This window comes from Cydia fagiglandana, chromosome 16 (assembly GCF_963556715.1).
Source record: "Cydia fagiglandana chromosome 16, ilCydFagi1.1, whole genome shotgun sequence".
Taxonomy (NCBI): domain Eukaryota; kingdom Metazoa; phylum Arthropoda; class Insecta; order Lepidoptera; family Tortricidae; genus Cydia; species Cydia fagiglandana.
Window position 1 is genome coordinate 925,737 of NC_085947.1, and position 27,270 is coordinate 953,006.

The 27,270-nt window shown below is 47.9% G+C and overlaps 2 protein-coding genes across 2 annotated transcripts in view; one reads left to right on the forward strand and one right to left on the reverse strand.

Moving 5' to 3' along the window:
- Positions 1-6,061, forward strand: part of LOC134671715 (tafazzin) — a 35,232-nt gene extending 29,171 nt beyond the window's left edge. Inside the window, exon 7 of the mRNA XM_063529548.1 lies at positions 206-6,061. Coding sequence (XP_063385618.1) covers positions 206-317 — 112 coding nt within the window. The 3' untranslated portion in view covers positions 318-6,061. The remainder of the gene's footprint in view (positions 1-205) is intronic.
- A 1,798-nt stretch (positions 6,062-7,859) lies between these two features.
- LOC134672182 (uncharacterized) lies at positions 7,860-26,925 on the reverse strand. The gene is made up of 14 exons (XM_063530082.1): positions 26,653-26,925; positions 25,440-25,666; positions 24,757-24,911; positions 23,718-24,046; positions 19,528-19,664; positions 19,326-19,403; positions 19,133-19,210; positions 18,729-18,806; positions 18,536-18,613; positions 18,233-18,310; positions 17,627-17,704; positions 12,880-12,957; positions 12,188-12,329; positions 7,860-9,085 (listed from the first exon to the last, which is right to left on the reverse strand). The coding sequence occupies exons 1-14, from the start codon at positions 26,805-26,807 to the stop codon at positions 8,806-8,808; spliced, it is 1,971 nt and encodes a 656-aa protein (XP_063386152.1). The 5' UTR covers positions 26,808-26,925; the 3' UTR covers positions 7,860-8,805.
- Positions 26,926-27,270: the final 345 nt, after the last annotated feature.

Here is a 27,270-nt window from a genome sequence, read left to right on the forward strand (position 1 = left end):
TACTACAGGGCCCGGGGCCTAGGGCGGCCAACACTGCAAATCCGCCACTGCAAAAAACTCATCGGTACGAGCAGGGGTCTGAACCCGCAACCTCCGGATTGAAAGTCGCACGCTCTTACCGCTTAGTTTAGTTAAATAATGTCGGATTCGCGAGTTCGTGATAGAGAGAGAAGTTATAAAACTTAACTTATTACTATCTTCACAGAACGGACGTCCTAACGCAGCCGACAGACACGCACGGCGACGGCGAGTACGCACACAACCACACCAACGGGAAAGAGAGGGAGACAGAAAGAGAAAAAGACAAGGACATCTAGTTCCTTTACCATAAGTGTACCGTGTATGGATTCTGTGGCTATCGGGTCCTGCGAGAAAGGTATCATGCGAGTTTCTCGCCTTAACCCTTTATAAGGCATAAGGGTGTGAGGAATTATGCAAAATTGAACCCTATCACTTTGAAATAAAGTTCAAAATCGGGTGGGAAATATATTTCCTACAAGGCAGCTTTACCTATTGTAAAACCAAGCTCCACCAAGGCCATTTTCATGGTATGAGTTTCTCGCCTAGATCTTAAAGACTAAACTGACAGGAAACCTAAAGGCCTGTGCACACCGGACGCGTGTGTGTAGACGCGCCTTGTAATATACAGATCTTTATTGGAGATGGCATACCGCTTGCGTGATGTGTGTGTGCACGGCTCTAACATTTTAGCGTTGCACGTCTACGCACACGCCGATTTAAGCTTTATTCCACAGTAATAAAATCCATTGGCGGTGTTATGAGTGTTGCTGATTGGGTTTGTCAAATGATTTTTTGCCTCAAAGAAACTTGTATCAAGTAAATGAGTCTTTAAAGTGATAATGGTGAAAGAAAATCTCCGCAGACTCGGAAATGCCTGTGGACTTTTGTCGCTCGAAAGGTTGGAAACGATACGATAATGGAGCATGATTAAATATGCGAAATATTTCGAACCAAAATATGCAATGAACAAAGGGAACTGCAATATTATTAACGATAATATAGTACGTAGAACGCTCCATTACACAACAATAGTATGATTTTTTTGACAAAATGAGCGACAAACGACCATATTAGCGCGATGCCTTCGATAAAACGGACTTTGACAGTATTATTATTTTAACAGCAAAGTGTAAGAAAAAGTGCCTCGAATTTGACAGGAACTAACCTTATCAAAGGTGATCAAATCAAGCAAAAATTTATGTCACAAATACTTAAAAATTCCATAAGGCCCACTTGCACCATTCCACTGACCCGGGGTTAACCGGTTAAACCAGGAGTTGTCATGGTAGGCCATACAATTTGAAACTAGGTTAATAGTTTAACCGCTTAACCCCGGGTTAGTGAAATGGTGCAAGTGGGCCTAAGTATTTTTAGTAAAGTAATAGTGATATACTGTCAAGGTACTGTAACGAATCCTATAAAAAACTAAACAGTAGTATTTAACCATATCAATTTTGTATGGCATCGCGCGACTAAGATAATTTTGTACGAAACTTTACATTGTTATACATTGTATGCGGTGTCTAATGATATGTATTGTGTATTACCAAACATGGTAATTGATATTACCATTGATTCATAATTGTCAAGTCAAGAATTTATTTTGCAATGGATTTAAACTATAAATATTCGTTGAAAAAAATATTTTTATGGGTGGGCAAAGTTGGACTCGTGTGGGCAAAGTTGTGCTTTTATATTTTATAGTATACTGGCGTTTAGGAAGTACTATGCCAATTCTACGCCCTAATTCAGTAACTTAAAACCATTGGTGGCTTAACTTTTATTAATCAATGCCATTACTGTGTACATATCATTAAACGACCGTGCAACCGGAAACGATGCAATAGTAGACGTTATGTTAAGTATTATTAGGTAGGAAATCGCTCGGGACGGGCCGTGCGAAGGCGTCGGTGCTGTTACCAAGTGCTTAGAGTACAGTCAGCAGCATAAGTATAGTCAAAGACAAAGTATAGGTGCGGGCAAAGTTGCCAAATATGAGTGACTGAGTGTCTCGACTTTGTTCAATATTTTGACATATCTAAAAGTTCACCATCTTAGTGGAGGTGGCTTTTACAAATTTTAATGAGACTTTATTCTTAAAGCAATAGAGTCGTGTGTAGATTATTTTAGGCACTTGTTCCGCACATCACTTATGCTGCTGACTGTATGACTGTTGCAAGAATTCTCCTTAAGGCTATTTTGTTATAAGTACTTGTTTTGCTTACCCGTGATGTGTAGGACACGCGCCGCGGAATCTTGTTACTTTGCTCCAAATAATTTTAGAAACCTGGGAATAAATATCAAGGGTATTGATCAAATATGACTAATGAGTACATAATAAAGTACAATCGTAAAAATTGGCAAATAAAGTTGATATTTTTTTATTTATATAAATCATTTTAATGAAAAATTTGATAGATACCTGTTTCCTTCTATAGCCTTTTGCATAATTTTAGAATGTTTATATAGTGCAATAATATCTGATAATTCTAGGCGGGCATTAAATATATGGCAATGGATTTGATTACAAATTCAATGAAATGAAAATAAGCAATGTTACCCCTTTGGCTAAAGTAAGCTGGGTTATCGGTAATAGTGGGCAAAGTTACCCATTTGGGTTATCGGTAATAGTGGGCAAAGTTGCAATTTTCCCGGCATCAGCGCCGACGCCGGTGTGTGTGCATGTGGCGTGTTGTGTCGTGATCGGTGTGATCCGTGTGACGTGTCGTAGCCGTATGCGGCTGCCGTTCTCTAGTCTACATCAACGAAGTTACTGATTACAATCGTTTGTGGCCCGTATGGTGTTTTGTATGATATACCGGTTTAACTACGAAGCTAATTCTGCACTGACAGAGGTCAGAGTCACCATAAACGTCAAATTACGATTAAAAATATGGCGTTTATAATGACATTTTCACACCTTGTCATTTTAAAATCGGTGCAAGGCTTAGACTGCTCATTCGATCGCTGTAGAGGTGGGCAAAGTTGTACGTATTAAATAATTTCATATTCACTCTCTTCCTTTGCTCTTCAGTTTACAACTTGATTCTTCATATTTATATTCAATTCATCTCGTCCTTTTAAGTCTTTGAATTTAATAAATTAAATATTTTGATAAAGCTCTCTTAGTCACTTCTATTGCTATCGATCATAATTAAAATATCATACAAAACAAAATCAGGGCCCAAATAGAGTTTATAAAAATACTCTTCGTTCCTTAATGTCTTTGCTAAAGGCAACAGTAATAGGGTAAAACGGCGGCCCATTTCAAGCGCAACATATTTTGTAAAACATTTTTAAACTATTTTCTACAAAAGTTTACCCACATAGTGTAGATACTACACTTAATATCATGTGCAGTTACTGCGAAAATGTTGAAAATTTTGTTATAATGCCTATTTTATTCGACTTAAATATGATAAAAGTCGACAATATCTCTGTATAAGTGTTGTCAACGGCATTTCAAACACGGCAGCTGACTGTAGGCGGCCTAGCCAAGGTGACGATCGCTTGCGCTTCGCCATCGAAACGCTTTGCGTCTCTCTATCACACTTCCGTATTAGTGTGACAGTGACAGTTGCGTTTCGTTCGCTACGTAGGGTTAGCGATTGGCATGTTGGCTACGGGGCCAGTTTTATTCAACATTTTCGCGAGTTGATTGCATTATCGGCCGCCATATTGAATGTCTGCACCAAAGACCTTTTATAACCAATTATATCGAACCGTTTTAAATATTGTATTCTACGACGTTTTTTCAAATTATTAAAAAAAATCATGTAAATAACGATTGATATGTTTGAATCTTATTAAAATTTTAGACGTAGGGCCTGAAAGTCTAACGGCATTTCTATTCGAATGACACGAATAATTGTATGCCTCGCGAGGCATTTTTAAGCTTGTAAAGCTCGCATTTGTTAAGTCGCGTTGAGAACTTGTGCCTCGCGAGGCAATCGATGTTCAACTTCTATGAATCCGTATGCCTCGTGACACATACTTTGTGAGGCATACTCAGTAAAGTTCAAATATGGGTATGTTTTAGACCGCCTGCAGAGAAAGGCAAAGGCCCTATGTATTAGCACTAATTTAAGATTCTATGTTTTAATAGCGCTATTGGTTGTTGTTGTATTTTAAGTACATATTATGTCAGTTAGGTTAGTTTGCCACGGCGCGGCGAGGCTACTAGTTTTTATTCAGGCAAAATTGGTGCGCTAATAACTACGCTTTTTTTTAACTTTGCGATACGTGATAAATATTGTCTATTTACTTAATTTTTTTCAAAGATTCGAATTCAATTTATAGTTCGTTTTTTAGCATTAGAAATAAGGTAAACAATCTTGATGTGTCTTTTAATTGAAAAACACATTTTAAAAATAAGTTACGGCAAATATGTAACAATTATGAAAAATAATACGATCATTTATATCCATCTCCTTTTTTCATTTTTAAAAAGCGTTTTTTCAATTAAAAAACATGTCAAGATCGCTTACCTTCTTTCAAGTTCTTTCTAATGCTAAAAAAAACGAACTATAGATAAATATTTAATTATACATCGCAATACCTATAACATTATCCCTATATTTGCCCACTCTTAATACTATGACAAGATTGAGTTTGCTTGTAATTCGAGATCAGTTTGGCAAAGTGGGCAAAGTTATCTTAATTAGAGATAAAATTAGTGGGCAAAGTTATATTTACGAGCAAAATTGCACTTAAGAATCACCAATGTTGCCAGAATACAAACTTTAACAAATATTGCCGCGCCTTGCTTCCTACGCCAACCAGTCTTCCGACCGCCGGCCGCGGAGCCGGCGCGCACAAGTTTTAGGTTATATAAGTGTAAGTGGTAGCCTGTCGGAATACGCCCGCTGATATCGTGAAAAGCAGATGTAATAAAAATCTAATATCATAATTAATATGTGACATAATAAATATAATAATATATAATTGGCAGTTCTAAGTTTATGGTTGGAACTTCACAAAACACGTTCTTTAACACTTTTCAGTGCCAAGAGCCACAATTCCAATACAAAATGAACGGGTTCTTGGCACTGAAAGTCTTAAGACACACGTTAAACAAGATCCCCATTTATAGGTACTCAGTCATGTAATGTGTATAAAAAAATGCAAATTTTAACCATTGTATATTTGCATAATTGGGCAAAGTTACCTTAAAGCAAAGTTGGCCGGTGTTATTTTTGTTGGCCAATTCGTTCTGTAAAGCCAGTTAGTTATTTAGCGTACTTTACACAATGTTATAATATGCACTAGTTAATCTAATGCTATGGTATGGCACTATATTTTTTTTCAAAATTGACCTAGATAGATTGTAAAGTCTGCAGCGATCTTGATAGCCCACGCAGTGCAAGTGTCATTTTAAACGTCAAACATCTATGAAATTATGACGTATAAATAAATAACACTTACACTGCGTAGGCTGTCAAATCCGCTGCAGGCTTTTATTGGTGCGACTATAAGTTTCTTTGTGATATTATTACATCTGCTTTTTTCCATATTGCCTGATATGCCTGATATGTCGCTAAATTGTGTATTTGTGTGAGTAAAACCATAATTATTAGCGGGCGGCGCGATTCGGCTGAAATGGCACTTAGATTCATAGTGCCAATAGGGAATATTACGCAATACTCTTGCGTAGGGGGCGCCACTAGCACAAACAAACGGCCTACCGCAATACACGAAGGTTCGTTATTTGCCTCTCCATCACTCTTGCGTATTCGAGCGATAGAGAGGCAGATAACGAAATTTTGATTTTCGCGCTAGGCCCTCTATAAACAAACCGCCTTGATGAATCAATTTCATATTTAAAAAAAATATCTATAGAAACTTGTCAAATACTGTTTAAGGCATTGCAAGTTACTCTATGGTTTACGATAAGTGCTAGTGCTGCACTCTGGCGGCAGAACATTGCAGTAATACCCCCTATTGAAGAAAGATATCGTTCAGCCGAGGCGTGGGCGTCGCTGTTCAATGCGCTTTTTATTACTCGTGTATTTTATTTCGAAAATAAAATTGATGGACTGGTGTATGTTTCTTTTCTACTTATCTAATTGCCAAAGACATGTCCACACATGCGCATTTTAAAAAGAACCTTTACGTATTCTATTAACCCCTTACCGCATACGAAGCCATATATGGCGGATATGATATTTAACTCTATTGACAGCTATTAAAGTTCAAATTTCAACAAATATTTTTTTATTATATGTACATGCAGTAAGGGGTATACTTTGGCGGGTTAGATATACAGGTTGGCCAAAAATAACTGCATTCCCATTCCCAGGAAGGTTTTCAGATTATATTGAGCAACTTTTACTGTGGGGCCAATCCCGAAATCGCGAAAACTTTTAATTTCTACTCTTTTTTGCCAATCTCTACGGTACCTATGCAGTATAATATAATATACCGGGTGTGGCCTGTAACACGAGCAAATAATTAAAACAGATTGTACTCCTCAAACGGTGACACTTTTATTCAATTCAACTTTTAAAAATTATGAAGTATTAAGACTTCCTATTTTTTATACAAAATAAATATAATCTTCAATGGACGCCGTCGCCACGCCATATCATTTGTGATTGACGTTGCTCGTCTGCCTTAAACATAACAAAATTCGCAATACATTGCGGCTTAGATTAAATTTTAAAGTGTTAAAAATCAAACCACAAGTTATTTTTAAAAGTTGCTGAACAAATGTTGGTCAGTATGAGGAGTACAGCCTACAATTACATTTTTTGCTCGTATTACAGGCCACACCCGGTATGCCTTTTAACACTTTTATAGGTAGATTTTATGTTTACTCCTAACTGGGATAATATAAAACACCATATCAGAGTCAAAATGTATTTAAAAAACGATATGGATGCGAATTATACAAATAATAGTAGTTTTAACAAATCACACATTATTCAGTCATATTATGCAATATAAATGCAGTCAGAAAAGGGCAAGTTTAGTTCGAAAAGGTTTTAGTGAAACAGAAGATAGAAATTAAAACGTAATGACAGTAAATACAAAATATAAACAAAAAAAGTAGGTAATAATTCATTCTTGCTTTACTTTTTAAATTAGATGGTGGCGCTCAAAAGAGTTGTGTATGTGAACAGAGCACAAAAAAAAGTAGAGGTAACATTTTTGTATTTAGTAACTGTATAACCCTTTGCATGCCATACTTGTTATTCAAAAAATGTGACACACTCCAACGTCATGGGCCGGGCGAGCCAATATGACATTGAAAATATACGCCATAACGCTTATTAAGTCCGTCTGAGGCTCGGAGTAATTAACAATGGAGCCGCCATTAACAGGCGTTCCCCTCTGTCGAAAATAGGCGGCCAATGGTCAACCATATTTATTTATTTATTTATTTATTTATTATTTCAAATAACAAATTGCACCTTACAGCTAATGCCAAAGCGGCACAAATTGGAACACATTAACAAGATAAAGCACTTTTAACATTATTTATAACAATACACTATACAGCTCAGACACATGTATTAATTATGGTATGGTACTCTTAGGCATCTCTCTTTCTAACATCCTCTTGCATTCCATCGTCACTCGCCCCATCGCACTCACAAATAAATCGCACTGCGGCTGTGCCTCGAGCAGGGAGTTGAGCAGCGCGTGCGCGCGCGCGACCGGCGCCTGCGCGTGCGCCTGCGTGCGCGCGGAGCCCCCCGCCAGCAGCGGGTGCCGGCGCGCGCGGGTGTATTGGTTAGGTACGAACAGGCGCACGCAGACTTCGACAAGTTTTATACTGTCGATTTTATTCCTAAAGATTGCCAATATAAATTTGGCTAATGAGAGCGACCTATGTATGGACTGACGTTTATCTGACATGACGTACCTATACATTTGATGTGCCCCTCCCCCGCAAAAAACGGCAGACTATTTTGTACCAAAAATTTTAGACATGGCGTCTCCGCTGTTAATTACTCCGAGGTGGTAACGATGCACCGATTTTCGAGCGGCAGTCTGAAAGTGTCATGTCATATTTTCATAGGACTCTGGAATTAATTGTCCACACTCACGTCTCAAGTCGGTAGGTATCATCGAGAGAATGGCCTAACTAACTATATCGAGACTCGATTCAAAACGACTTTAGGCGTTTTTAGCATCCAAAGGGTTATTGTTAGTATTCTTTACCGCCTTTTAACAAATATACTTTTAAATTCGTACTGTTGCATAGGTAATTTGAAGCATAACTCTTTTGAGAACCATTTGCAATGTGGGAGAATAGATTTCTATATTGGAAAAAAACCTTGGGTTCCTTCTGTATTATTATTATCACAATTTGATTTGTTTTTACTCACTTTTTCTTTCCTATATTACATATATTTCAGTTTATAATTTATATAGTAGTGTTTCTACTCCAAAGAAAAACATTAAAATATTTTCATACAAATAATTTAATTAGTTTTCTATCAGTGAAGAATAGTCAATGTCCGGTTCGGCCATAAGTCTGCCTTTTTAATGAGGGATCTATTGCACAGTGAAAAAACACTTTATATAAGTACATTCCAGAGCAGTTAAATTAGATCACTTTGTATGAAAATTCTACACATCATCGCTTTCATTTTTTTACGTGTATTCAAATTTCAAGGGCATTAATGTCGACTTTAAATACGTCAGCGACCCGATTTCGATATTTTTTACTTTATAGTTTAAAGAAAACATTTTTAGGCGAATTCTCTAAATGTCACTTTTTCAATGCTAAACAGTGTATTTCAAGACATCTTTCAGTATGAGTGTAGTTTAGTAGAATCAATCATCATCATCAGCCAAATGCAACGCTAGCACCGACGCAGCGCCAAAAGGCGATCTATAGGCCACGCCCACCGCGCCAAACAGCTGCGCCGGCGGCGCCACGTTAGCCAATAGCAGCCGCGGCGCCACGGCAGAGAGAGACGGCGGTAGCAGTGCGACGAGGACGGCGCGAGCGGAGAGCAGCACGGAGTCCCAGAGGCCGGAGTCGTCGCCGCCGGGCTCCAGGATGACGAGGGCGCCGCGGGAGGTGGAGGCCCACTCGAGGGCTTGGGGAGTGCTGGAATAAAGAAAAAACAAAGTTTTGTACGGAACACTAAAAATGTACCTTTGTATTACCAGTGGGGAGACACTCCTGACTTCGGGTAAACTCGGCTCCGTTCGGCTCAGCATTGCTCCGAGCAATTATTAGGGTTGGCACCACTTGACGTCCTTTTGCGTGCATGACCACAGATAAAACTATGCGGAAAGATAAGAGTCGTGGAATGTGAGGGAGCCCATACATTTCACAACTCTTCTCTTTCCGCACAGACTCTACTTATACGATACCGAACCTTCGTGCCTACATTTTTACACACTTATTTGAAACCATTATGGATTTTTACAACACAGCAAAGCATCTTTTATTCGATATCAAACTCAGTTATAATTTCTCGCAATGGAACTGGGCGTCCATTTAGCCGCTAACCCTCGAACCGAATTGCCATTTGTCATTGTATCTATCATTATGTAAGTAAGTAAGTAAATACTCTTTATTGCACCACAAAGAAAAATAAAATAACAGATTTACAGTGTAAATAATGGTAGCAACAGGCGGTCTTATCGCTGTAAGCGATCTCTTCCAGACAACCTTGGGGTAGCAGGATATAAAGAATAGAAAACTTTTAAAAACAGGTAGTGCACAGGTAGTGTAGTGTGTGTACTATACCTCACCCACACACAAGCATAGCCTTAACCTATATAAGTGCGTGTACGTGTTATTTAAGCCATTATACGTCTATACTCGAAGCTTTTGTTTCCTTTAACACCCAACCTCACATGGAGCATTCCACGGGCTGTCCCGTACAAACGCATTTTATTTCCTGTGTTGCGAGTTTTTTTTCGGCATTTAAAGCAATCGATTATTTTTCTGTGCATATTTTTGACTATTTGTCATAAAAAAGAAACTCTTATACCTGCAAATCTTCAGAAAATTCGCGTTTGTACGGGACAAACGGTAGACGATTTCATGGAATGCCCCACATGGCGACCCTGCCAGTGCAGCCTCGTGCTGCACTGGCGGTGCGTTGCGCCAGCCAAAAATAATTACCGATGTCCTTGGTGGGAAATATTGGAACATTTGAGTGAAAACGGGAAAATAATAAGTAAACAATTTAATACAACAAAAGGACCAATACAACAAAAAGTGAAAGTGTAAGGTTGAAAGACTAATAGAACTTATGGGTTGGTGTTTTTACGACAAATAAAATTATGTGTATTGTGGACTTAACTAAATCAACATATATTTATTCATCAAATACAAATACAAAGTCAATCTTAAAATCTACTTAAATAATTTACATGCAATTTCCTAACTTAAAATCTAAACATATTACTAATATACTATCCTACTTACACTATCAGCCCCATTCCGACCCCCACCCAGCCCAAAAGTGCCAAAGATGCTAGCGGCATTACCGCGCTGGATGGCAAGCGATATCTGTTGGACTAGATAGGAGCCTGAACGGGGATCGCCTCCTCTGTCACGTAGACGCCGCCCCAAGTCTCTAATCAACCTCTTGGCCTCCGAACACCACGGCCCCGCAGTTTCCACCGCGACCGGAACAAAATCGTACGCTGGTTCCAGGTTGGCGTATTTTAATCGCTTGAGCCTCGCGGCATTTGCCGCGGCTGCGCCTGCCAGCCGGCTACCGGGAGCAACATGAGTAGGCGCAAAAGTACTCACGCAGGTTGCATCCCAGAGCAAGCAGCGGCCTTTGGCCCACGGAACCAGCGTTAAGCCGTCCGGGCGCTTCCCGTCTGTACGGCTTAAGCCTTGAGGCTCCAGAATGCAAGGCACGTTCGCCGAGACCATGGTGCGACGTATCAAATCATTGATCGCATGGTGTCTCGGGAACCGCCCTGCAGCCCGGGAGCAGCTCAAGCCGTGGTGCCCATTCGCTTCCACCGCCATTAACTAAATTGTATTACCTAGTGTTAAAATATCTACTACTAAAGACTAAAGTAAATCAAATTATAATTTTTAAATAAAAGCCCGAGAAGTTGGAAGTTACTAAATAAATTTAACGCGGTTTACACGTCAGCGTTATGATTGTCTCAACAAGCAAATATGACCAACTAGAATTAAATATTGTAACTGTCAAAATAACGCCATGCTATTTGACTTTTATCACACATGTTAATTTTTAGCGGCAAAACACAATTTTGATAATATTTCACATAAACATACCGAATAAGGATGTAATCAATAGTCTTGTTTAATTAAATCCAGAAAAAAATGACTACCAATAAATTCTCCCGTATTAGTTGAAAACATATTGCCGTTTTGATGTGTGGATAATTTTAACAAAAAACCGTACAATATGACGATAATACATTGCACAGATGAATGAGATAAATTGCGAGTATTCTTCTAAATAAAAAACAAAAACTGAAAATAACTCTTAAATCTGTGCAGATGCTTATGTAAAGTATAGAATACATATAAGTTCCCTCTATGAATTAGCATTAGGGAACTAATTGCAAATCAGATAGCTAATCTAACAGGGTTCTTAAAAACGAACAACAGAATGCCAAGCAGATGGTTTCATATAGGTACCTAATTTGATGTTATGTTAAGGTACAAACGTCCATTATTTTTGACAGTAAAATGAATAGGTACTACACATATCGTTTTAAACTAACCTTCCTTTTGTATCTAGAATGTGTCTGTGCATATGTATCTGCACATACCGCTGGTGTTGCGCCGCATTATGCGGTCCCAATAGGAGCAGTGCCCCCGCAATGCGGGGTTTCGACTCTTCTGACTTTATTAATTCAACAAATATTCGGCCCCTGCATGTGCGAGACGCAGGCAGCGAAGTTAATAATAAGGAATCTACACGGGATCTTGCTGTGAGTATACAAAGCATATTGTTTTTGTAATTTTGCGCCTAAAAAACTTAAATAGTAGGTAATAGAAGGGTCCCCACAACTTCCTCAATGCGGGAGTATTATTCGGTCCCCGCAAGTAAAAAAAAAGCAGTCTGCGAATTTAAAATCGATATGGGATCTTGTTCTAAGTATACAATCTATAAATACCGGATAAAGTTAACCATGGTGGTTGTATAGATTCTTGGAGTCGTTTTCGAGTAATATCATAGATACAATTAATAATACATACCTCGGGTGCTGTATTGACGTCTCCGGGTCGTGCAGGGCTAGTAGGAGAAGGTCCCCCGCGGGGCGGGGGTCTGTGGGCCCCAGCACGCGGCCCCCGCATAGGCGGTAGGCGGATAACGCGCTTGTCACTAATGGACACGTGTCTGTGAATAGAAATACTGTAATTAGAACAATACTATGGTAACCACGACTGCTCCGAGCGACCGTTGGTATTCCATCTGTCCAATGTGCATTGCGACTCACTCTCTCACTAAGCAAAATGTGAGATGTAATTATATAATTGGACAGGTGGCATACCACCATAAGACACAGTCTGTACTGCAAAAATGATTTCCTAACTAAGTCAGTTTAGGCAGTGAGAATTTTGTAGTGGGTATTGTAGATTAGTCTATTTCGTGACCGAAGTTTGAGCTCACGGTCGCCATGTGAGGCGACGTACAAGCTGATGCTTTTATGTTTTTTTTACAAACACCATATATTTCGGTCGGATAATATATGATTTTGAAATCGTTAACGGTAAATATGTCGGCAGCAGCCGGCACTGTGAATTTTTATACCTAAAATACATTTAAATGCTGAATCTCTACAGACTGGTACTAACCGTCGAGCGGTACGACGTAGGTGTCGACGCCGTGCGCGCGCAGCAGCCGCACCGTGGACACGGCGGCCGCTGGCCTACAGACTGGTACTAACCGTCGAGCGGTACGACGTAGGTGTCGACGCCGTGCGCGCGCAGCAGCCGCGCCGTGGACACGGCGGCCGCGGCGGCCGCTGGCCTACAGACTGGTACTAACCGTCGAGCGGTACGACGTAGGTGTCGACGCCGTGCGCGCGCAGCAGCCGCGCCGTGGACACGGCGGCCGCGGCGGCCGCTGGCCTACAGACTGGTACTAACCGTCGAGCGGTACGACGTAGGTGTCGACGCCGTGCGCGCGCAGCAGCCGCGCCGTGGACACGGCGGCCGCGGCGGCCGCTGGCCTACAGACTGGTACTAACCGTCGAGCGGTACGACGTAGGTGTCGACGCCGTGCGCGCGCAGCAGCCGCGCCGTGGACACGGCGGCCGCGGCGGCCGCTGGCCTACAGACTGGTACTAACCGTCGAGCGGTACGACGTAGGTGTCGACGCCGTGCGCGCGCAGCAGCCGCGCCGTGGACACGGCGGCCGCGGCGGCCGCTGGCCTACAGACTGGTACTAACCGTCGAGCGGTACGACGTAGGTGTCGACGCCGTGCGCGCGCAGCAGCCGCGCCGTGGACACGGCGGCCGCGGCGGCCGCTGGCCTACAGACTGGTACTAACCGTCGAGCGGTACGACGTAGGTGTCGACGCCGTGCGCGCGCAGCAGCCGCGCCGTGGACACGGCGGCCGCGGCGGCCGCTGGCCTACAGACTGGTACTAACCGTCGAGCGGTACGACGTAGGTGTCGACGCCGTGCGCGCGCAGCAGCCGCGCCGTGGACACGGCGGCCGCGGCGGCCGCTGGCCTACAGACTGGTACTAACCGTCGAGCGGTACGACGTAGGTGTCGACGCCGTGCGCGCGCAGCAGCCGCGCCGTGGACACGGCGGCCGCGGCGGCCGCTGGCCTACAGACTGGTACTAACCGTCGAGCGGTACGACGTAGGTGTCGACGCCGTGCGCGCGCAGCAGCCGCGCCGTGGACACGGCGGCCGCGGCGGCCGCTGGCCTACAGACTGGTACTAACCGTCGAGCGGTACGACGTAGGTGTCGACGCCGTGCGCGCGCAGCAGCCGCGCCGTGGACACGGCGGCCGCGGCGGCCGCTGGCCTACAGACTGGTACTAACCGTCGAGCGGTACGACGTAGGTGTCGACGCCGTGCGCGCGCAGCAGCCGCGCCGTGGACACGGCGGCCGCGGCGGCCGCTGGCCTACAGACTGGTACTAACCGTCGAGCGGTACGACGTAGGTGTCGACGCCGTGCGCGCGCAGCAGCCGCGCCGTGGACACGGCGGCCGCGGCGGCCGCTGGCCTACAGACTGGTACTAACCGTCGAGCGGTACGACGTAGGTGTCGACGCCGTGCGCGCGCAGCAGCCGCGCCGTGGACACGGCGGCCGCGGCGGCCGCTGGCCTACAGACTGGTACTAACCGTCGAGCGGTACGACGTAGGTGTCGACGCCGTGCGCGCGCAGCAGCCGCGCCGTGGACACGGCGGCCGCGGCGGCCGCTGGCCTACAGACTGGTACTAACCGTCGAGCGGTACGACGTAGGTGTCGACGCCGTGCGCGCGCAGCAGCCGCGCCGTGGACACGGCGGCCGCGGCGGCCGCTGGCCTACAGACTGGTACTAACCGTCGAGCGGTACGACGTAGGTGTCGACGCCGTGCGCGCGCAGCAGCCGCGCCGTGGACACGGCGGCCGCGGCGGCCGCTGGCCTACAGACTGGTACTAACCGTCGAGCGGTACGACGTAGGTGTCGACGCCGTGCGCGCGCAGCAGCCGCGCCGTGGACACGGCGGCCGCGGCGGCCGCTGGCCTACAGACTGGTACTAACCGTCGAGCGGTACGACGTAGGTGTCGACGCCGTGCGCGCGCAGCAGCCGCGCCGTGGACACGGCGGCCGCGGCGGCCGCTGGCCTACAGACTGGTACTAACCGTCGAGCGGTACGACGTAGGTGTCGACGCCGTGCGCGCGCAGCAGCCGCGCCGTGGACACGGCGGCCGCGGCGGCCGCTGGCCTACAGACTGGTACTAACCGTCGAGCGGTACGACGTAGGTGTCGACGCCGTGCGCGCGCAGCAGCCGCGCCGTGGACACGGCGGCCGCGGCGGCCGCTGGCCTACAGACTGGTACTAACCGTCGAGCGGTACGACGTAGGTATCGACGCCGTGCGCGCGCAGCAGCCGCGCCGTGGACACGGCGGCCGCGGCGGCCGCTGGCCTACAGACTGGTACTAACCGTCGAGCGGTACGACGTAGGTATCGACGCCGTGCGCGCGCAGCAGCCGCGCCGTGGACACGGCGGCCGCGGCGGCCGCTGGCCTACAGACTGGTACTAACCGTCGAGCGGTACGACGTAGGTGTCGACGCCGTGCGCGCGCAGCAGCCGCGCCGTGGACACGGCGGCCGCGGCGGCCGCTGGCCTACAGACTGGTACTAACCGTCGAGCGGTACGACGTAGGTGTCGACGCCGTGCGCGCGCAGCAGCCGCGCCGTGGACACGGCGGCCGCGGCGGCCGCTGGCCTACAGACTGGTACTAACCGTCGAGCGGTACGACGTAGGTGTCGACGCCGTGCGCGCGCAGCAGCCGCGCCGTGGACACGGCGGCCGCGGCGGCCGCTGGCCTACAGACTGGTACTAACCGTCGAGCGGTACGACGTAGGTGTCGACGCCGTGCGCGCGCAGCAGCCGCGCCGTGGACACGGCGGCCGCGGCGGCCGCTGGCCTACAGACTGGTACTAACCGTCGAGCGGTACGACGTAGGTGTCGACGCCGTGCGCGCGCAGCAGCCGCGCCGTGGACACGGCGGCCGCGGCGGCCGCTGGCCTACAGACTGGTACTAACCGTCGAGCGGTACGACGTAGGTGTCGACGCCGTGCGCGCGCAGCAGCCGCGCCGTGGACACGGCGGCCGCGGCGGCCGCTGGCCTACAGACTGGTACTAACCGTCGAGCGGTACGACGTAGGTGTCGACGCCGTGCGCGCGCAGCAGCCGCGCCGTGGACACGGCGGCCGCGGCGGCCGCTGGCCTACAGACTGGTACTAACCGTCGAGCGGTACGACGTAGGTGTCGACGCCGTGCGCGCGCAGCAGCCGCGCCGTGGACACGGCGGCCGCGGCGGCCGCTGGCCTACAGACTGGTACTAACCGTCGAGCGGTACGACGTAGGTGTCGACGCCGTGCGCGCGCAGCAGCCGCGCCGTGGACACGGCGGCCGCGGCGGCCGCTGGCCTACAGACTGGTACTAACCGTCGAGCGGTACGACGTAGGTGTCGACGCCGTGCGCGCGCAGCAGCCGCGCCGTGGACACGGCGGCCGCGGCGGCCGCTGGCCTACAGACTGGTACTAACCGTCGAGCGGTACGACGTAGGTGTCGACGCCGTGCGCGCGCAGCAGCCGCGCCGTGGACACGGCGGCCGCGGCGGCCGCTGGCCTACAGACTGGTACTAACCGTCGAGCGGTACGACGTAGGTGTCGACGCCGTGCGCGCGCAGCAGCCGCGCCGTGGACACGGCGGCCGCGGCGGCCGCTGGCCTACAGACTGGTACTAACCGTCGAGCGGTACGACGTAGGTGTCGACGCCGTGCGCGCGCAGCAGCCGCGCCGTGGACACGGCGGCCGCGGCGGCCGCTGGCCTACAGACTGGTACTAACCGTCGAGCGGTACGACGTAGGTGTCGACGCCGTGCGCGCGCAGCAGCCGCGCCGTGGACACGGCGGCCGCGGCGGCCGCTGGCCTACAGACTGGTACTAACCGTCGAGCGGTACGACGTAGGTGTCGACGCCGTGCGCGCGCAGCAGCCGCGCCGTGGACACGGCGGCCGCGGCGGCCGCTGGCCTACAGACTGGTACTAACCGTCGAGCGGTACGACGTAGGTGTCGACGCCGTGCGCGCGCAGCAGCCGCGCCGTGGACACGGCGGCCGCGGCGGCCGCTGGCCTACAGACTGGTACTAACCGTCGAGCGGTACGACGTAGGTGTCGACGCCGTGCGCGCGCAGCAGCCGCGCCGTGGACACGGCGGCCGCGGCGGCCGCTGGCCTACAGACTGGTACTAACCGTCGAGCGGTACGACGTAGGTATCGACGCCGTGCGCGCGCAGCAGCCGCGCCGTGGACACGGCGGCCGCGGCGGCCGCTGGCCTACAGACTGGTACTAACCGTCGAGCGGTACGACGTAGGTGTCGACGCCGTGCGCGCGCAGCAGCCGCGCCGTGGACACGGCGGCCGCGGCGGCCGCTGGCCTACAGACTGGTACTAACCGTCGAGCGGTACGACGTAGGTGTCGACGCCGTGCGCGCGCAGCAGCCGCGCCGTGGACACGGCGGCCGCGGCGGCCGCTGGCCTACAGACTGGTACTAACCGTCGAGCGGTACGACGTAGGTGTCGACGCCGTGCGCGCGCAGCAGCCGCGCCGTGGACACGGCGGCCGCGGCGGCCGCTGGCCTACAGACTGGTACTAACCGTCGAGCGGTACGACGTAGGTGTCGACGCCGTGCGCGCGCAGCAGCCGCGCCGTGGACACGGCGGCCGCGGCGGCCGCTGGCCTACAGACTGGTACTAACCGTCGAGCGGTACGACGTAGGTGTCGACGCCGTGCGCGCGCAGCAGCCGCGCCGTGGACACGGCGGCCGCGGCGGCCGCTGGCCTACAGACTGGTACTAACCGTCGAGCGGTACGACGTAGGTGTCGACGCCGTGCGCGCGCAGCAGCCGCGCCGTGGACACGGCGGCCGCGGAGGCCGCTGGCCTACAGACTGGTACTAACCGTCGAGCGGTACGACGTAGGTGTCGACGCCGTGCGCGCGCAGCAGCCGCGCCGTGGACACGGCGGCCGCGGCGGCCGCTGGCCTACAGACTGGTACTAACCGTCGAGCGGTACGACGTAGGTGTCGACGCCGTGCGCGCGCAGCAGCCGCGCCGTGGACACGGCGGCCGCGGCGGCCGCTGGCCTACAGACTGGTACTAACCGTCGAGCGGTACGACGTAGGTGTCGACGCCGTGCGCGCGCAGCAGCCGCGCCGTGGACACGGCGGCCGCGGCGGCCGCTGGCCTACAGACTGGTACTAACCGTCGAGCGGTACGACGTAGGTGTCGACGCCGTGCGCGCGCAGCAGCCGCGCCGTGGACACGGCGGCCGCGGCGGCCGCTGGCCTACAGACTGGTACTAACCGTCGAGCGGTACGACGTAGGTGTCGACGCCGTGCGCGCGCAGCAGCCGCGCCGTGGACACGGCGGCCGCGGCGGCCGCTGGCCTACAGACTGGTACTAACCGTCGAGCGGTACGACGTAGGTGTCGACGCCGTGCGCGCGCAGCAGCCGCGCCGTGGACACGGCGGCCGCGGAGGCCGCTGGCCTACAGACTGGTACTAACCGTCGAGCGGTACGACGTAGGTGTCGACGCCGTGCGCGCGCAGCAGCCGCGCCGTGGACACGGCGGCCGCGGCGGCCGCTGGCCTACAGACTGGTACTAACCGTCGAGCGGTACGACGTAGGTGTCGACGCCGTGCGCGCGCAGCAGCCGCGCCGTGGACACGGCGGCCGCGGCGGCCGCTGGCCTACAGACTGGTACTAACCGTCGAGCGGTACGACGTAGGTGTCGACGCCGTGCGCGCGCAGCAGCCGCGCCGTGGACACGGCGGCCGCGGCGGCCGCTGGCCTACAGACTGGTACTAACCGTCGAGCGGTACGACGTAGGTGTCGACGCCGTGCGCGCGCAGCAGCCGCGCCGTGGACACGGCGGCCGCGGAGGCCGCTGGCCTACAGACTGGTACTAACCGTCGAGCGGTACGACGTAGGTGTCGACGCCGTGCGCGCGCAGCAGCCGCGCCGTGGACACGGCGGCCGCTGGCCTACAGACTGGTACTAACCGTCGAGCGGTACGACGTAGGTGTCGACGCCGTGCGCGCGCAGCAGCCGCGCCGTGGACACGGCGGCCGCGGCGGCCGCTGGCCTACAGACTGGTACTAACCGTCGAGCGGTACGACGTAGGTGTCGACGCCGTGCGCGCGCAGCAGCCGCGCCGTGGACACGGCGGCCGCGGCGGCCGCTGGCCTACAGACTGGTACTAACCGTCGAGCGGTACGACGTAGGTGTCGACGCCGTGCGCGCGCAGCAGCCGCGCCGTGGACACGGCGGCCGCGGCGGCCGCTGGCCTACAGACTGGTACTAACCGTCGAGCGGTACGACGTAGGTGTCGACGCCGTGCGCGCGCAGCAGCCGCGCCGTGGACACGGCGGCCGCGGCGGCCGCTGGCCTACAGACTGGTACTAACCGTCGAGCGGTACGACGTAGGTGTCGACGCCGTGCGCGCGCAGCAGCCGCGCCGTGGACACGGCGGCCGCGGAGGCCGCTGGCCTACAGACTGGTACTAACCGTCGAGCGGTACGACGTAGGTGTCGACGCCGTGCGCGCGCAGCAGCCGCGCCGTGGACACGGCGGCCGCTGGCCTACAGACTGGTACTAACCGTCGAGCGGTACGACGTAGGTGTCGACGCCGTGCGCGCGCAGCAGCCGCGCCGTGGACACGGCGGCCGCGGCGGCCGCTGGCCTACAGACTGGTACTAACCGTCGAGCGGTACGACGTAGGTGTCGACGCCGTGCGCGCGCAGCAGCCGCGCCGTGGACACGGCGGCCGCGGCGGCCGCTGGCCTACAGACTGGTACTAACCGTCGAGCGGTACGACGTAGGTGTCGACGCCGTGCGCGCGCAGCAGCCGCGCCGTGGACACGGCGGCCGCGGCGCCCGCCCCGCGCCCCGCCACCACGCCGGCGCGCGGCCGCTGGTGCGCGTTGCGCGGGTCCAATCTGTACAATAGTTATTTGTTTTACAAGGGGGCAAAGTTGTTGTTTAACCGCTCGTGCTAATATTGATACCCGATCAAGCGAAAGATTCCAAAATTGAACCACGAGCGTAGCGAGTGATTCGAAAAATGGAATCTTGAGCGTTGCGAGGGTTTCAAAGCACGAGGGTTAAACAAAATTTGCCCCCGAGTGAAACACAAAATTTTTCACCACACCAACCCGAATCAAATATTAAATGTAAAATATCAGACAAGATCAAACTAAATTAAATCCAAATGAAATGTTATTAAATATCTATCATCCAAAGTCATCATTTAAAAGTCAATTCTACCAGCAAACATGAGAAAACAACTCAGAATTTGCATTTGATTACTTTGCCTCACATGTGAATAAAATGCAACTTTGCTATCAGTTTTTGAAGTGCAAAGTAAGACTTTCCGAGCTGGTGTGGTCAAAAACATTTATTTTAACATGTACCCACAGTAGGCAAACTCTCCTTGAGTGGGACCAAGTTACCTATGGATGGCGTTACAAATTCAAAATTATTTGTAATCGAACGAGCGAGCGAAGCGAAGTGAAGTTCTCACATTCAACTTGGAACACGCGGCTGACTAGGGGCACGTCTCGGCATTTCGATGTTTTTAAGCTTAGCTATCAGAGGATAGTTTGATACGCAATAACTTAAGTAAATTTGTTCTAATTGAAATGAAATTAGGTAAACGTATAGTTGAGGGAATTATATTTTAGTCATTAAATTATTAAATTATGATCAAGGTTTTATTGAGCTAGAAGAACTTAAGAGGCTAGAAAGCTATTTGTGAGAGGTCTCGCTTTTCTGGTCATCTTATTTGCAAGGAGGTATGGTCGAGTTTGGTATCAAATGAAAGGCTCGGCTTACACAGTTATATTGTTTTTAAATTTACCATTTTTAAATAATTAACAGGAGGAGGACAGGAAAAGTAAACATAATATAGGTATTTGACATTTGACAAGAAAGATAACTGCTTAACACAGATACAGTTTATTTTAATCTCTATGGTGTTGTGACTTAAATCTATCAGTTCTCCACAGACCTCCAGGGCTCCACAGACCTTGCCATAAATCACATAAAATCCTTTGCCGACTAAGTAGGTGCATAGATAGAATACTCTTTATTGGCACACCTCAGTAAAAAGATATAAAAGAAAAGAACAATTAATAATAATAATAATAAGGCCGCAGGGCAGCTTGTGGCGAGCTGTTGGGGAGTAACGACCCCACGGACCCGAGTGCTCCCGAGAGTCGGTCAGGGTCTCCGTCTCCGGCGTGTCTTCGTCGGTCGGAGTGGACCCCAAGGGGACCCGCAGGACTCTCAGCTCTGGCTTGCCTTAATTGGCCGTCCAGAGAGGAGTCGCTGGAGCTATATGCTCCAGGGGTGGAAGTGAAAGATGCATAAGACGCGAGTTGGCACAGTGGCTGGTAACAGCCACTGGGTAGAAAGCGGCGCACACCTCTCGACACCCCTGAGCCGCTCACACCGATGTTGCCCCTGGTCGTCTTCACGACGGCAGTTTTAGGGGCCCATCTAGTCAGCGGCAAGTCACCACCTGCCTCGATAACGTGTGTTAGCATTGTTATGGCAGGTGTCCGAACTCTTTACAATAGCCCAGTCTCATTGTCCACCCAAACTTCAATCCATAGACCGGTATACTATTCACTTTTGCTACAATAGTCCCAATGCCTGCTGAGACCGGTTCATGGGTGTCTATTGTTGCACCTGTGAACGGGTTCCAGCAGGCGTTCTACATGACATTAAAGCTCTCCAAGGGGCCTCTACGTGTTGGATCTGTGTCCCCACGCAAGCCTATCAAAAAACCGGGATTATAGGCCCGTGATATCCAAGGAGATACAAATAATAATAATAAAAGACGTTTATTCAAAAAGTTTGAACATAGGTACATAATAAAAGTACACGATAATGCTTACAAACTAATTGAAAAGGTAAGTGGCTCAGCTTATGTCTGTGCCAGAAGGCTTCGGGGCACAGCGGCCTTAAAGACTTGCAGCAACGGACGCTGTTATTCTGCCACCGCCGTATTTGTATCTAGCTAAGGACAGTAAAAACATTTACACTATTTATTACATGTAGGACAAGATAGCAAAACCGAACAATGTGCAGTGGATAAAAAAGTGCTAACTTTACTAAAATTAAATATCTATAGAGCAGGTCACTCAACCAAAAGTGTATGTTACATTCTTTTGGAGGTCCAGCAAATAAGCCTTGCAACGTAGTTTGAAAACCGCCAGGGACTTACTGTTAACTACTGGTGGCGGCAAATTGTTCCAGCATTTAGACGCAGCATAGCGAAAGCTGCCTCTAAATGACTGAAGCCGGAGCAATGGAAGGGAGATACGCTCTTGTTGCTCACGCAGACCTTTCAACTTTCGGTTTGGCTTCCATTCAAGTTTACACGCGAGATAGGGTGGAATACCAGATTGTTTAAGCGTAAATACCATTGACGCAAGCTTTAATATTCGTCTGTGTGACATATTCAGTTTACCCGCTTTATTAAGGTAAGGGCTAATATGTGAGCGGCGAGGGATATCTTAACAGAAACGTATGCATGAATTTTGTACACGTTGAATCGCTGGTTCTGTTCTTTTTCTTATGCAAGGCCCATATACAACGTCTCCATAATCCAGTTGGGATAAAACTAGCGCATCTGACAAGCGTTCGCGAACATTTTGTGTTAGGTAGGGTCTAAGCTTATATAATGATTTTAGAGCACCATAGCATTTTGGTATTTTAGAGTTTATATGGGCTTCAAATCGAAGCGACTCCTCCATTACGATGCCTAAATTTTTAACCTGTCTCTCTTCTGATATAGGCAGCCCTGATATTCGCAAGTCGATTTCAAGTTCACGTACTTTAGCAATCTGCTTTTTTGTTCCCAAAATAATGAAGACAGATTTTTTTTTTGATTGATTTGATTGATGAATTGATTAAATGTAGAGGCAAACAACAGGCGGTCTTATCGCTAAAGAGCTATCTCTTCCAGACAACTTTTGGGTAGCGGAAACAGAGAGCGGGGCGGGGGAGGGAGCGGGAGCGGGAGAGCGGGTGCATTGATCTAACTTTTTGGCGAACCACGAGTTCTCAGTTCGGGGCGAACTACAAGTGATAAATTAATGACAAATTTCTAGGAAATATGATGTTTATTAAAACAAGAAAGGGAGTGCCCTCACTTTGTTCTCTTATAGTTGGTGCAAAAGTTAGTTTAGACGGACTCCATGCTAACCGGAGGGCATGGTCATTGACCTTTACGAAAGAGGAGTTTTGGCCGAAGGGTGTCAACTGTCAAGTTTCGACGATTCCGCGTTCGGTTCCCTGGCACAGCGTGCTTGCGAAATGCATCACAGCTAATATGTGTTTTAGTTTTTAAGATAATATTTCATAATATCTATGCTAGTTTTAAGGTATTTATCTATGGGCCAGTTGCCTGAAAATAAAGATATATCATTTCACTATGACGTATCACTCTTACATTACAGTAACATTGATATTTCTCTTTAATATTTTTTTCTCTCTTTATTTTGGCACAAACAGTCATTATAAAAAAGATACATTGAAAACGATTACATATAGATTGACAATACAATGCCGAAAACGTTATAGATTATAGTTAATATTTTTGTTGCAACGGACCTGAATTATATTAATATATAAAAAAAATACAAATAATCAGAATAAATTGGTCATATTATTTTTCAGCTTGGAGTCACAAAGGAAGTTTTAGAATTATGGAAAAATAAAAAAGCGAAAAGTAAAGACACCAAAGATTTCGAAGAAACTAGTTCAAAAAAGAAAGTAAACAAGTAAAGTTTTACAACTTCAATCCAATGTTTTTATCTACTTTTAGTCTTCCTTTTTGTAAAAATGTAGCCTTTTATTATCCAATTAAAAACCAATTATGGGACATGCTCTGAGTCAGGATGGCCGATTGAGCACACACTCGGCCATTCTGACTCAGTGCATGTCCCTGTCTTAATGTTACTTTAAAAAATGATAGTTCTTACCTACGAGTCCCACCGACAAGTTTCAACGCCACATCAGCAGTCGCACGCGCGAACAGCGCCCTCGCTGTATGCTGCGTCTCATCATCCGTCCTTCTCAATCCAGCCCACAATCTTCCTCTTAAAGCCGCTGACACACTGGGTAACCTCGTCCCGGAATCAGTGACATAGTCTCTAGCGCCTCTTAACGCTGGTGGTACGGTGACAGGGGCGGTGTCTGGTGCAGTTGTTCGGAGCACGTTCTGGTCGTGTCGCAGTTTGCCGCCGGCGGCCATTTCGTCGCGGGCGGCGGCTACGCGAACGACGTCGGGACGCATTTGTTGCCAGAGCGCCTAAAAAGGACACAATACAATTTATGTTAATGTCACTACCATCTCATTTAGAATGAAGTGTCCAAATTTCGATATTGTAAGTCTCTGAGGTAGGACATGCAGACATGATTGATAATGATTAATGACTGACAATAAATATTTTGACTTTTTCATGGACTTGATAAAGCTTGTTTTATCTATTCTTCAGTTGGTCCCGCAATATTGAGGATTGTGACATCATATCCTTCTGTTGAAAACCAGGTTCCGCCATAGGAATCCATTCCCCGCCAAGCGCATGGCCTCATGGAGTTTTAATGCATAGGTGCCGTAATTTTAGCACGCCATCTAGTAGGAGGAGGGCCCTGAGGTCTCGTGCCTTTAACTTTGCCCATCATTATTTGGGCTTGTTATATTTCTAAGGTGCTGTCATGCCAGAATGAGCCGTAGGTAAGTACTGTATGTACAAACAAATTGTCGAATTATATTTTGTGTGAGAATATTCTTTATAAATTAAATGTATAAATATTGATTCCCTTGAATGCACATGTATAGTTAAAAATGGGACACCTTCATCAAGAATTGGCTGATAGTAAACTAAAGCCAAATTTTTCTTTGCAAATAGGCCCCAGGAGTCAAGAAACATGGAAACGGAAAAGTTTCCTTATGTTACTTTTGAACAATGTTTTTTAAATCAACCTGTCTAAGAAACCTAATATGACATAAAAATTTACCTCTTTATCAAAAAGTGCCAAGTTTCCCTCAAAGTCAAAATCATTGTCGACGGCCTCCAAGGCAGCGGAGCCGAAGCACGCTTCGTTTTTACGACGCGCCTTGTCACCGCCTGCCATCCGGGTCTTCGGTGTTGAGCCAGTGGCACCATAGCTCCCTGCAAACACAATTACTAACTAAAGAATGTGCCATCAGTACGACAACGTGATATCTAAGCATATTGGAGTTTAAAATACTGAGGCCAGTTCCATCTCCGAATGCAGCTTGCTGAGCACTGAGGCGGCTGTGCGTGCCCAGGATTGGAGGTATCATTGTTATTAAATTGTTAATTTTAACAAAAAAAAGTAATTGATGAGTTCAATCAAAAATGACATTACGCATTTTAGTGTTATCATTGGTTAAACTTGAACATAAAAAGAATTTGTTTCTACAAAAAGTCATACAGAAAAGCTAGACTTAACTTTCACCAGGGCTCAGAACCGATATTTGTTTAAATCCTAGAATAGCCCAATATTTTTAATTATTTTATGCTCTTTACTAAGGACTGATTCATATATTTAAGTGACAACTTTGTATTATTAGATTGTCCCATTAAAAACAAAATAACAGAACAAATAATGAATAAAGAACGTTATAATTTTATGTATGAAGAAATAACCAGTTCCGAGCCTTGACTTTCACATACCAGCATGAGTGTTGTTCCTATTCTTAGCCTGTATATCAATAGGCTTGCTCCTCGCCGGCTTGCTCTTATTAACAACCGGCGGTGGTGGTGCCGGAGCCTGTTCTTGTAAGCTCTCTCCAACCGTAGCCCGTGGCACTCGCTTCTTGCCTACTACTGGGACGGTGCTGTGCGCTGTACCACCTGACGTCTTGCCGGAGATAATCTCCAGTGATTTGATATCTGATGCTCTGTAAATATAAAATTTAACTAACCTTTTAACCGCAGTAGACTGAAATATAAGGCAATACAAAATTTGGCTCATTTAGCCCGTTTCTGATAAATAACTTCATATCGCCGGCAACACAAGCATGCTAGATGGAAAATTCTATGGCAATTAAAAGGTTAAAGTGTATGACATTCATAATAGCTTCTGGATTTTATGCGATGATATACACTGCAATAAAAATAAAACATGTTACTCTGAATTTCATTTGAACACTAGTGTGAAATATAACTGCTCACTTGCATAGGACTGATTTATTGGAAAACGGAACCAACTGGCAGTCATTTTGTGTTAGTATAGAATCTATACTCTCTATCTCTACTATATTACTCATCTATACTATTGATGATGTAATATAGTTATGCAAAACAAACATATTTCCCCAATGTATTGAACTTATTTGTCATTTTAATACAAAGTTAGTAGAAAAAACAGGACGATTGGGAAGAAAATAGCCAATCGAATTTGTCTTTTAAATATCCAGGATATAAAAATTCAGCTCAGGTAATCTGAAAACTCTCCTAATTCTGATCGAGGGTAGGGTGACCAGACGTCAGGAATTTTCCTGACATGTCAGGAATTTTAGGCATATGTCAGGAATGCGGCCGGAAAAGGGAAATGTCAGGAATTTTGGCATTTCCGTTTCCCGAAGGACAAATAAACAAAACAATAAAATGGTATACAGTACAATACACTTCACTCGGCTCTCTACCTTCTTTCAGTAACGGATATTTAATTCGTAAAACATCCGTAAAAGTACATAGTCTCGGGCGTTTGGTACCCGCCGCGACCGCGACAGCTCATGTCAGGAATTTCGGCCGAAAATCAGGAATTTTGTCAGGACTTTTGAAATTTGTATCTGGTCACCCTAATCGAGGGCAGGAGTAGGCAGTTGGCTAAATTTAAAAGTGACGAACCTACCAAGCTTACAAGACTAGCTGAAGGACTTACTTTAACGTAACCTGTGCCTTAGGATAAGGGAATCCGTTCCGAAATGGTTTGGTAAGCGTGATGGACGCTCCATCAGCCGCGAGGATCGTGCCCTGGTAGCAGCCGAGCGGCGACCCGCAGCGCACCGAGACGCTGAAACCTTCCCACTGCGCCATGTTTGGTCCACTAAACCATACAAGACACGATCACACAAACCGTTAATTACAAACAATATTATGGATCACAGCTTGAAAGGAATAAATGACACATATCGCATAATGACATGTAGGCAAGTTCCATGACATGACATGACAAGTAACAACAATGCGTGACCAGGGGCAGGTTACAAAATGATTATTTTTGGATAACTCTAGTTTCTCGCAACGATGAAAATGATAATCGTTTATGTATGCTGATAAAGATTTTTCATCACACTTGCTCGGAAAAGATGTATTTACACGTAGGGCTTGCGGGCGGGAAATTGAAATTTTCGCCCTAGGGCGGAAAAAATCTTTTCCGAGCAAGTGTGATGAAAAACACTTATTTACACGTAGGGCTTGCGGGCGGGAAATTGAAATTTTCGCCCTAGGGCGGAAAAGTGTTTTATACAGAAGTTTGTTTTTATTAATTCTCCTTTTT

Coding starts and splice junctions, on each gene's coding strand:
- LOC134672182 (XM_063530082.1), bottom strand. CDS start 26,807: ATGGCGCAGTGGGAAGGTTTCAGCGTCTCGGTGCGCTGCGGGTCGCCG. Junction 18,614..18,728: donor CTACGTCGTACCGCTCGACG/GTTAGTACCAGT, acceptor TCTGTAGGCCAG/CGGCCTCCGCGGCCGCCGTG. Junction 17,705..18,232: donor CTACGTCGTACCGCTCGACG/GTTAGTACCAGT, acceptor TCTGTAGGCCAG/CGGCCGCCGCGGCCGCCGTG.